The sequence below is a fragment of the Pungitius pungitius genome, chromosome 12, assembly GCF_949316345.1.
Source record: "Pungitius pungitius chromosome 12, fPunPun2.1, whole genome shotgun sequence".
NCBI classification, from domain to species: domain Eukaryota; kingdom Metazoa; phylum Chordata; class Actinopteri; order Perciformes; family Gasterosteidae; genus Pungitius; species Pungitius pungitius.
This window is the reverse complement of record NC_084911.1, coordinates 9,943,556-9,955,789: the sequence shown is the minus strand read 5'-3', so window position 1 is coordinate 9,955,789 and position 12,234 is coordinate 9,943,556. Positions and strand designations below refer to the sequence as shown.

The 12,234-nt window shown below is 43.2% G+C and overlaps 1 protein-coding gene across 2 annotated transcripts; it reads right to left on the bottom strand.

Annotated features, from left to right (window-relative positions):
• Positions 1-1,285: 1,285 nt before the first annotated feature.
• Positions 1,286-8,288, bottom strand: LOC119221135 (voltage-dependent calcium channel gamma-1 subunit). 2 transcript variants are annotated; one of them, XM_062566061.1, is made up of 5 exons: positions 7,786-8,288; positions 7,449-7,674; positions 3,361-3,435; positions 2,462-2,599; positions 1,286-2,147 (listed from the first exon to the last, which is right to left on the bottom strand). In XM_062566061.1, exons 2-5 carry the CDS (start codon positions 7,630-7,632, stop codon positions 1,915-1,917), a joined length of 630 nt encoding a protein of 209 aa, XP_062422045.1. In that variant the 5' UTR covers positions 7,633-7,674; positions 7,786-8,288; the 3' UTR covers positions 1,286-1,914. The 2 variants fall into 2 exon arrangements, with proteins under 2 accessions (XP_062422045.1, XP_037333492.1); XM_037477595.2 differs by having other exon boundaries at positions 7,449-8,288.
• Between the last annotated feature and the right edge of the window lie 3,946 nt (positions 8,289-12,234).

The window sequence follows — 12,234 nt, the reverse complement described above, 5'->3', positions numbered from 1 at the left end:
CTATTCATTTGAGAAAAACACACTCCATGTACCAATTCATGGTAACTTTTGAAATTACAGCAAAACAGATTTTTTACAGAAGGAGCTCAGAGCAAATGTAATTTGTAAAGGTTCTCCTTTGAAACAGCGTAATGTAGGTAACTTTAATTATTTCACTGCACCTGCACGAGCTGAATGACTTCAGGGCCACAGAGAAAAAATATCATGTTTGAAGCAGATGGTTGTTTTGAGGGAAAGCTACGCAAGAAAAAGCACCGCTGTCTGCTTTTTCATTAAAAAGATGATTTAAAAAATTAAACTACTAAAAAGACAGTGTGTTGATATGAATTCGATTTTTGTTTCGTTTTTGGTTCATTTATATTCCTTTAAGCATTGAGTACCAACAGGACAGGGACACAATTAGCATTGGAAATATGTATTTTCTGCATTTAAAGAAATGCTCTGAGGATGTTCATGATGTATTTCATGCTAAATAAACTCATCTTAGCTTCATACTGTATTCAGCTCACTTTTTGTCCCGTTCTTATGATGCATGTGGATGCTACATTCATGCTTATTTGCTAAAACGGAAGCTGGAGCTATTTGGGCCAGGAAAAAAATACTCATGCATGCTTAATTATCTTTTTCTCAACACTTTACCTTTGTTTCACTGATTAACTTTACAAGGTGAAAGCCTGTTATTCCACATATTATGTAAAGCCGCTGGTTCTGGAAGCAAAGCTATGTCCCGAGGTGACTGGTATTTAGCTGGACCCATGCATATCAGCTGAGACCTGAAATAAGTGGTGTGAACAAGGGAGTCTCAGGCAATTAGCGGGATGGATTGATTGTAGGCCCTTCAAGGAAAGACGAAGCTGCTGCAGTGACTGCGGATCGTTAAAACCACTTCATCCTAAGCAAAGCGTGTCTTTATCTTGTTTAGTGTGGTACATTTTCTTCTCATCCTTGCTTTTTAATGCCTGTTTTTTGTATCAGATTTGATTCAAGTCTCCAGGTCTGATCATGTCAGACCTACTTGTTGTCGTTTAAATATTGTTTTATTCTATTCCAGTATAAATATTATGTACTGTATATAGTATATATAATAATCTCAAAATCATTCTTTCATGTGAGTGAAAGACATCTTCAGTTGGACTGTTCAAATGTTTGGCCTTACATATTTGAATGTGATTTTCAAACACTTAAACCCTTAAATATGGCACTTTAAGCGTTTCATGACCACCAAGCATCCACTGATGGCAATTTATTCACTACAGTATCAAAATCCATAAGCAAAGAACTTGAAGCGATGGTAAGTAGTTTATTTTTAGAATATATTTAATTACATTTGTTGATATTCTCCTTACATCCCCAGAGAATGACATGAAATTAAAAGACAAGCTTTTTAAACGTTTGGCTTCTACCTGGCTTCCACGATGACAGTTCCATGCACGGCCCGCTTTGTCTGTGGTGTTTTCAGATGCTCGTGAAACGCTCAGACATCCTAAACTTAAGGCACAGCGATGCAGTTGAAAGAGGTATTGTCATAAAACCAAACCGTCAAAGCAAATAATGACACATGGACTTTATAAAAAGGATACTGCGGATTTAGTAAATACTTGTAAAAAAAGGTTCTGCTCGACGGACGACTCTTAAGTTTAATGACGAATCATTTCTCGGCTTTCGAACACACCAATAAACTCCCGCTTGTAACTGTCATCTCCTGTGAAGAAGGCTTGAACTTCACTGTTGTCGCTGTGGTCAGTATCACAAAGTTGACTATAATATTTTACTAACCCAATTTAAACTAAAAGGACACGGAAGGTTGGAAAAATGCTTGCAGTACGGGTACATATGTGGGATGGGCTATTCAATGAAAGCGCTAAATGAGGCAAAACTACTTGTATTTTTGTCTACCCAGTTGATCTCCTGTGGCTACTCTAAGGTGTCGGGCTCCGCGTCCATGCAGGTCTCCCAGGGGTTACGTGGCATGTGGGGCATGGAGATGAGGAGCAGGGCGCCTCCACTGAGGATTAGCAGCGTGAAGGAGGCACAGGCGCAGGTAAAGGACCAGGAGTAGTAGTATTCAATCCAGATGGTCTCATCGCTGTCAATCATCCGCTTGACCGACTGGCGTATAACTTCGACGGAAATGATGATGCAGAGGCCTGCGTGCCAAAAAAAACAGGGAAAAAGGTTGAGTTGTTGTTGAAAGCAGAAGCTTCACTCACATTGATGGAAAACATTTTTTTAAATCTTTTTCAGTTCCACATATAAATAGATGTCTTGCAACTTTGATGCCAGATGGGAGTTTAATCTGACAGAGCTACACCACTAAAAAAATATTTTAATGAGAAACCAGTGTGTGAACTCTGTTTAATTAGCTGAGGTGATGACACTGACACACCTTGTGTCAAGTAAAGCGGTAACAAAGGAGACAAGAACCCAAGAAGGAGCCAAAGAGTCGGTTGCGCTGTCTGACCTGCGAAGGCGAAAAACATCCCAGCAGGCCGCAGCAGGTAGTCCCGCCCCTTCCCAAAAGACAGGACGACACAGAGGGTGCCCAGGAACATGAAGAACAGGCTGAAGATGGCGATGGCTGCTGCTGAGATATTGTACTCTGAGGAGAGAAGCCAAAAAGAGGAAAGAAGACAGAGACGGAGACGGCAGGGGGAGGCAAAGAGGGAGGGAGGAGACAGCGAGGAGGCGAAAGAGATGGCATGATGGAGATACAGACGGCAAAGTCATTGCAGAATAATTTCAACATGACTAATCAGCCATTAAATTAGCGTCACTTGAAAAACACAACATCAACGTCATTCATCCTAAATGGCAACATTGTTCTCTGCATGACAGATAAGATGCTGCCGGCTTGCAATAAGATGATAAGAGCAGCTTTCTCCTCCTCCCATCCGCCCCCCCCCCCACCCCCCCTCCAATCTGATTCCAGAAAACATAATCTAGTCTTTGCCTCTCTCTAACACTCCAGCTGTAATGGATGTAATCCTCCAATTCAGCATCCCAACTGTGCAGCATCACCAAGTAAATACAATTATATGCGTGTCATAAGTGGGAGATGGTTTTTGGTGCAATTTTAACAAAAGCAACAATTTTCAAAGACGTTTTGTTTACAGTGATCTTTGAAGATGATTTTCCTTGAAATATCCCCACGAAGCTTTGTTTTGAATGATTCGACCTGTTGGTTTTTCTTGAGATAACTGAAGTATATTGTTTTGTGTCATGAAAACAATAGACACAAGACAAACACTAAAAAGCCATTTTTTCTACAATTGGATTTAAGTGATTTAATGTCCTCCTTCGTTTAACAGGTTCAGATCAGTCCAGATCTGTCGTAAGGCGTCTTTGTGAGGAGGCACTCACCTTTCTGGGTCTTGACTTCAAAAACTTCCGCTTCTTCCCCCGAGGTAAAGTGTTTGAAGTAGGAACAGTTTTCAGCTGCAAAGTAAAGACAGGAAGAGCATGAGGAGGGGCAAATTTAGGGGTGGGGTGTGGGGGGGGGCATAGAAAAGGTGGATCGGGTTTATAGTGTTCTCAATGCCAGTTTGATTCACAAACCACTTATTGCCTCACAAAAAATAATATTGTGGGCCCAATGTTCCTCCACCCATCCAGGTCAAGAACACTTTACCAGGGTGGGTGCAAGGTCAGAACATCGCTTTGCACTGACCAGGGAACGAGGGACGGACCGTTTGATGTGTTATTCAACATACAACCAACTGTTTCAGCTATATTTTTACCTGTTTGCAAATAAATCCCACCGGTTGTTGTGTAACTTGCTGTCATTTCCACACAGGAATGATTCATTTATGCACTCTTTAGTCCTTTGACCACAATCTATAATGAAGCCTCATACAGAAAAAACAAGGAGGGCGGAGGGGGGGTGTAAAGGCCAAGGGAGAGTCCTGTCTTCCCTCTGCTCCACAAATGTTGCTGAGATTAAACCCATAAAGCAGATGTGTTGGTGTCTGTATGTGTGTGTGTGTGTGTGTGTGTGTGTGTGTGTGTGTGTGCAATGTGCACCAGGCAACAGATGAGCTGTTTGTTAAACAGGAGGAGAAAGACTCACTAGAGGTAACCTAGCAACAGGCGGTTTCAGGTCTGTTTACTAAGGCAAATTGAGAGGAGTGTGCTCAAGCATGTGTGTGCATGTGTGTGTGTGTGCGTTTGTGTGATGGAGGGGATGCACTGGTGAGCAGTCAAAAGAATCAAAAGGAGGGGTCACAGAGCAGCTTGGATCTGCAAATATATTTTTTTCATTAGTCACTCATTAGCTGCCTTTATCTCTGGGGCTAAACTAGTCAAAGCCAGTGTGTGATTGTGTGTAGTTATACGATCTACTCCAGTTTCTATGCAGAATATGATCTGCTCACGGTTCAAAGACAAGAAGGCGAGACCTTTGGTGTGTTCAAAGCAAGCTGCCTGAGCTCAGTTATGTGCTTAATGTCTTGTCCTGTCCATCACAAGTTAGCCCCGCCCTTCTGATGGACAGAAACTCTTATTTATTTCGTACAGACTTCTAAACAATCTACAGGAAGGGCTCAAATAGTCTATTAAAACGGGTAGTTAGGAAAACAAATCTCCCCTTTCTTCACAAAAGCAAAATGTATTTTGTCACTACCTCAGTGTGCTGGGCCAGTAACAAAAAACACGTGCAACTACACTAACATGTTGTACTGAATGTAAAGAAGAAAACATTCTACAAAAAGGTTGAAACCGGAATGGTAGACATTGGCTGAGGAGGAGGACATCTGCGTGTGCATCATTGACCTTGCAGTCAGGCTAATTGGCAGATTTAGTTCCAGCGGTGGGAGAGTGATTACAGTGAGGAACCGCCTGTCATTTTGATTTTGCCTCTTTCCACTGGCAGCCTCCTCTGAGCTTCTCCTTCACCTTTTCGTCCTCTTCCAGCTGTCATTAAACCCGTCTCTCTCTCTCTCCTTCTCTCTTCTATCTCAATGTTGTCTCATACTACTCTCAGTCTGATTTCCTTGTGGTTGTCCTTGTCCTTTCAATATTGTTCTTTCAAGTAAGTATTTTGAGAAGAGTGTTCGAGAAGATGTTTTTTTTAGGCGATGGGGGGTGGGGGGGCTGTTCTTTTCCTAGCCACGCGAAACGACCGACTAATTCTGGGTCAATGTGAATTGGATGGGCGGCGCTGGTATTTGAACGGCTATCCCGCTGGGAAGTCTAATAACTGGGACGCGGCAGCGGGAGGAGTGTCCCCGTGGCCCTCGTGAGTATCCATGCCTGACTTTTATTGTGAAATTCAAAAAGAAAATGTTAGTCTTTCAACATCTAAGCCGCCTCAAACTCCATCCAAGCGTATCATACGGTTGTTGATGCTGTATCTAAGTATTTTGTTCCCTTTGTGTTTCTCACATTTACATAATGTGGAGTGATTCATTAAAATATAGAACATTACGCTTGTTTTAGGAATGCCGAATGAGCACTACACCTCCGCAGCTTCGGCTCCGCACCCAAAGCTGGCGGATTAGTGAGGGAAACTGACTGCGTGTCTGGAAAGTGAACATTTTGGCTCAAGGTGAAATCTGGGCTTTTGGGAGTTACGAATTTGGGACACCAGCATTTTGTCACTGGAAGAAGCAGAGGAAGATTTACTTGAAGATAACCGGTTCCGGTTGGAAGCTTCAAAACATCCCTGATAACAAGCATCTCTCCTTCTTTTAGCACATATGTGTAGGAACACACACACACACGCGTGTGCTCTTAATTTGCAGCGTGATGCAATCCGTGAAGGTTTGGTTTGGTTTTCACAGCACCCAAGCGGTCTTTGCTTCTTTTGTGGGAAGCTCATTGCAAAAGTCATTCGGGTTCACTGGCTTCCTGCGCTGTTATGTAACCGCTTCACGAAAGCAATGTAATTGTGTCCATTTGAAAAACAGTTTTCTGCGCGCCTCTTGAGTCGATCCTTTTCACTCCCTGCGGCTAAATGCAAATGTGTGTTGTTGGGTCAAATCACCGCTGCTCTATTTTGGGTGTAACGCTCATCAAGAAGGTTTTCCATTAAGGAACACACAGGTGTTTGTCCTTTCACGTTCAAATGCATATAAAGTAATGCCAGCCACCTCTCCATGTAGTGTTAAGCAAGTAAAGTAACTCGTCAAATCCCAAAACATTTTCAGGTAGTCTGAAATAATGAATAATATTACCTCCTAATCAACGTTTTTGAAATGGCCACAGTGATTATTGTACTGTGGTAGATTATGGTCCTTTCCTTTCCAGATACTGTGGCAGAGCGCTGTCCGGTTGTGGGGGTTATCACTGCATCATTTATCATATTTGAGTTGCCAGTTTGTCAGATACAATATAGCTGGAGTCTTGTTCAATAGGGGAAGAGACTTATCTGTCAGCCTCCCCGCCCTCCCCTTTAGCATCTCAATACAGCATCACTTCCCCCCCTCCTCCTGTGGTTACCATGGAAGTGCACTCTTTCACCTACACAGACTTTCTGTTTTCTCCACCGACTCCCTTCATCTCTCCCGAGTCTCCCAGGTGTGCTTTAACTCATGAGCTGGAGCAGGAAGACACACTTCATTAGGCCCGTACTGATCCTGAGGTGCTGGAGCCAGAGGCTCAGTCAATGAGAGATTCAGAGTGAAATTTCTGTGTTAGGCTGCAAGGCACGCGCACACAGCCAGAGGCCACGGGGCGAGACGATGCGTTTTCCCCACAGCTGGATCGGTTCAAATAGGACTTGTAATTAAAGCTCAAAGGCTGTTTTAGAGATGAACACATTTTAGTGAAACACTAAAGGCTTTATGCGCTCGCTGTGCGCAATATTAAGCAAAAACTTCCAAAATGAACTTGCGTGAAGACCAAACAGCCTATTCCACCTGTTGCATTAAAACGTCAGCCAAACTAAATGTTTATCGGAAAACACCCTTTGAATCAGGTCGTGTTATTTAAATGTTCCCAACGGCTCTCCCTTGACTTCCTCAAGCCTACGCTGAAAAATACATTCTAGTGTTTAGCTGTCGAGTACGATGAAGTAACACTTCCTGTGAGGTGAAATTGATTTTATTTCCTTATCCACCCAGGGCGAGTAGATTCATGTCTCCCCCATTACGCACTAGACTTCAGCTGCTCGCCTGTACTAGATTGGTAGTCTCTTCGGAGACATGGACTTGTGGCACGTAATGATGGAATGACGATGAGAAGCTCCACACAGGGTCGGATGATAACGCTGACCAAAATTGCTCATATGTACAGACACTCGCTCCCCACCCCTTAACGGTGCGGTTCATAAAATAGCGTGAGGCTTTTAATATACCAAGAACTATGGTAAAAAAAAAAAAAATCAAATACTGTACTAAAGATAGCAGACAGAACATTCCGCTGCCAAGTCCATTTGTTCTGTTGCTTCAGTCTGACCTCAGACGTGCAAATTCAAATTTGCTGTCACGGCGAGACCACAAAAGGCTCTTTACCTCCAGGTAGGCTGATGGGGCCGCAGCCTTTGCCCTCGGGGTCTTCCTCGACGATGAAGATGCTCTTCTTGCAGAGCCTCCAAAGGCCAAAGTGGGCGGCCTCGCAGGTCGCGTTCAGCTTCTCCACCCGGGGGCTGAGCACCGCCCAATGGTCCGTCACCACCGCTGCCAGCATCGACGCCATGCCCACCAGGATCACCGCCGACGTGATCTTCACCCTGGTCACCTGCTCCTCAAACATGTCGCGTGCGTGTGTGAGAGAGACCCGAGCGTGTCCAACGCTAGTGTGCGTGTGTGTGTGTGTGTGTGTGTGTAGCTGAAGGGTGCGTGGAAGTACCGGGCAGTCAAAGGTTGTCTTGTTGGCCTTTAAGGTCGTGGTCTCCGGGCTCCAGACGTTCCTCCTCGTTGTGTGCAACTTCACGGCCACTCGAGATGTTCTCTCCTCTCTCCCGGCTCTCCTGACCACACCTCGCTCCTTCTCTTTCTATGCCTTGTGCCTTGTGGCCGTTGAAATGGGGCCAGATAACGGCGCCCTAGTTTCTAGCTCTCTCCTCGCTGCCTCTCCCTCCCATGTTGCCTTCGATGCTGCTGAGGCCACTCCGCCACGTGATGAAGATGTTCCGGAGGGTTTCTTTAGACCTTTTCGAACCCTTTTACACGACCATTCTGATGTTTACGAGTCGGGTCACAACCAGATGTTTTCATTTAAAAATCGATTGGTTGCGAGCATATGCTCTCGTGAAAACTTTTTCAAGTTTGGACTGCTATAATCTCCCTGCCAAATTCTACCTATCATTTATCTGAAAGATTCTCTGGTTTTCCTTTTCTTATTCAGTCTGTTTCCAGCTGAATCGTCTCTGGCGCCGTGTGCCAGGGGGACTCTATTAGTTGATGAGCTGATCTAATTACTCAGCCAATCAGCAGCTAAGGTGTGAGGCAGGGGTCCCACCTGGTGCCAACAGTTGATCGAGATTGCTGATCTAGAAAGACAGAAACAGGACGTCGGCATTGGAGTCCTAAAATGTGACTTTCTGTTTTTGCAGAGAAGAGAGAGTTATCAATTTTCCAGACTTCGGCTTTCTGAATGTTCCCGACGTTCCCATCCAGCGGCGCTTTTGGAGGTGTCAGTCTTTGCTATTTGAATGGTGTCTTCTCAAAATACTCATACGTCTTTAGAGAATGTTGAGGCTTTGGCAACACCACTTAGTCAGGTGAAAGAATACAGCATGGCTGATGTTAACTTGACTGATTCACATCACTACAAATTAGTATTTTAGTTTAGCTGGACAACAGAATGGATTTGGACAATTTGGAGTGGCTGTCTGATACATTGTGTGCTGGACATGAATGTTTGAGGCCATGTTTTTTTTTTGTAGACTTTAAAATGTGTTTGACCTATAAATATGTCATTGACTAGACACACAATTTTTTTTGAAGGCCTCACTAAAAAAGGACAGAGCACACTTTGTCAAAAAAACACTAATAACCTAATACATCTCAAAGGCACAATCAACCTTTTCCCTATGAAAGATCTTGATTAAATGAGTGTGCTTTTTATAAACCACTGCGGCCCACTTCAGTAAGGATTCTGGCCCATTTTCAGGCCTGAAAACACTCACAGAGCCCTGGGTTTTAACACAGTAAACGGGAAGCGATAAACAGCAATAACAGGGAGGCAAAGAGCGAGAGAGGAACACAGCAGCGTGTCTGATGCATCACACTTTTGAAGAAAGTGTATTTAAGGCGAGACCAAAGTGCTCTCTTTAGTCGCAAACTGAACCAGGAAATGCATCATCAAAGGGATATCATCTCACCCGCTTTATCAAAAAGAGAAAAGAAAAGAAATCTAATACCACAGTTGTGTTGCTTGAGGAGAGGGAAGAGACATCTGTGTTCCTTATCATGATCCACCTGGAAGCAAACAAAACGGCCCCTTTCCTCCCAGAGGAGCCGCACGTCTCCGAGTGTGTAATAACAGCGTCTGGCGGTGACCCCCCTGACCTGTTTCATCTGCTCACGCTCCCTCCCCCCCGGAGACAAAACACCTCACCCGCTGAGGAGGAGTACCGCCGGCGCGGATGACTGTCATCCACGATGCATGTTTGCAGCGGGGGATGAGAAACACACACAAAAAGAATGATATGGCAAGAATCTCTAACAACAGTGCAAGGAAATATCACCAGGAAAGTGTTTGAGTATAGTGTTGGAGTTTAGTCATTTCTAAAACCCTCAGTGGTCAGATTCCAGCTTCATTATATGAGGTTTTTTTTTTTTCCTTAAACAACATTAACTGTTGGCTAATTTTACCCATTTACAAAATGGAGTGCGCAGAGGGACCTGCCTACATAGTCGTCTGCTAATGACAGGCCACATTACCCGAGATGAATTAGATTGTCCCGAGGCCACGAGGGTCGTGTGTAAAAATTGTTTTCTGGAACAGCGGTGTCGGTTGCCACACATGACGCCTTCCTCGCTCATTTGACCCGAGGCTGCGGCCATCGATCAACAGGAAGCCGAGGTGGCGCCATGACAGTGAGAGTTAATGAGCCCGAACCGAGGAAAAGAAAATTATTAGGTGGAAATTAGAAAGGGCTGATGTGGCGGTTTAATTTTACTATTGAAACATAATTTCCCTGGCTAGATGAACAGCAAACTAAATCCCACCAGCATAATTACACATATCAGAAAGGCTGATGCAGTTTTCTTTTCCAAGCATTTGATTACTTTAAATAGGGAGGGTTCTCTGCGTTTGGTGCTTTTTCAGCTGTGCAACCAAAATATGCAGTAGTTTATATTCAGATTTTCATTGCAGGTTCATAGTTTTATTTGCCAAATAATAACCTTTGAAAAAAACATTAACATACGCTGAAGAAGCCCTCATTCTGCCTTAAATCGTGCCTGCTTATTTCTTTAATCTGAAAATTCTATAATGACATACTGACAGTAAAAGGAACAGTCTAAGAACTGATTGGATCAGCTCTGCAATAAACAAATGGTTTGGTCAGGCGGCACCTGAACCACAGTGACGGCATATTAACACTTTGATTTAAAAGTGCTGCCATCGACACGATTGCTGGATGATTTATCGACTGATTTATAACACAGAGACTCTCAGACTAATGGATCATTCAGGGAGGACAATGACTCAGTCTTATGCAACAGTAATGAAGAGCCATTCGGGACCGAGAAGGTCAGTTTAAAGAAATCTGAATGAATAGCTGCAATCAAAGGTTTTCAATGGAAATCAAGCTTTTCTGTGATTGAACACCTTTATTCGGCTGGGATTCCATACAGTTACTGTATATCTCTATCAGTATTCCCTTGTACATACTGACTCAAATATATTACAAAGTATTGGACTGATTCAAAGGAAGTTTTTCACAGACATTCAGGACGAACAGCTAACGATGCCATCATTAGGTGACCAATTTTCAAGCAAATAACTAAAATAGAAAAAATCCCTATTTTGTAAACAATAAAGAAACTTTAAAAAAATTAAAAAGACCCACTAGAGCACAAACAATAATCCTGATGTAGTTTATTTGTCTAAGTACAGTATACAGTATCTTGGGTTGCAACAAAAAAAAAATCATTGTTACAATAAAAGCAGAAAATACACGAAATTCTGAATAAAACAAAGGCACTCTCCTACCCACTATTAAAAAAAGGAGAATACTTTGACAGGAGGGATGTGGAAACCAGAAGTGGAATCATTTTTTAATCGAGGACAAGTGCCTCGGTTTCTTTTGTTGTACAAGTCAGCCTATCAGCAAATGAGTTGATCACTAATTCCTTGGAAGAAATATTGAGAATTTGCTTACGTCACAACCAAAGTAAGCCTTGAATAAAAAATAAAAAAAGCACACAAAGTACAGCTGTGCATACACATGGCATGGAAATATAGCTTTGTCTCCTACACATACTCAGTATACTTCACCTCACAGTACACTCAATACATTAACCTTAAACAGTGTGTGTTTACCTGAATATGTTCCAGGACACAAAAGTGTCTTCATCGAGACATTGCTCAGTAAAACACTTTGAATCCGGTGTTGCACATTCAATGTTATATTTGTACTTTTATATACAACTTCACATTACAAACAAATACATTTGGGGTTTTTTTTTATGGATGTGTTAGACCTACACTTTCTATTACATGATCTAAGGCGAGGATATGAAGGTTTTGGTCCAATGGGTTTTCAAGCACACTAAATACAATCAAATACGGCTGTGTTTGAGTAAGTTCATTTGCAAAACCATAACCAACTGAATAGCTGCAAGACTGACAATTGCACACACACACACACACACACACACACACACACACCAGCTGGTTGTGGGAGCAAGCTCGAGCAAACAAATAAATACTGTTATGGCATTTTCTTTTCTCGAATCCTTTTCACAAGGTTTATGTTTATCCCTATACCCAGCACTGCCATCAATTAGGGGGGGGGGGGCTCAATAGTGTCCAACCAGCAAGAACAAGACAGTATTTCCTGAGAGAACTAAAAGAAAAAGCAGTGACAGACAAGCAGGACAACAGTACACACACACACACACACACACACAACATCTTCCAGGTGGACTCGGCGGCGGAGACAGACAGACGGACAAAGCATCATCCGCCCCGGCTGGGATCCCTCATCCGATGCAGCGAATGTTTTCTTTCAGAGAAAAAGGAAGTCCTGACCTGTAGCGTTTTCACAGTTCCGAGCATCCCCTCGAGGTCAGCTGCTCGTCTCCCGTGAACCGGGAACCCACACGACTGTCAAATCCATCAGGC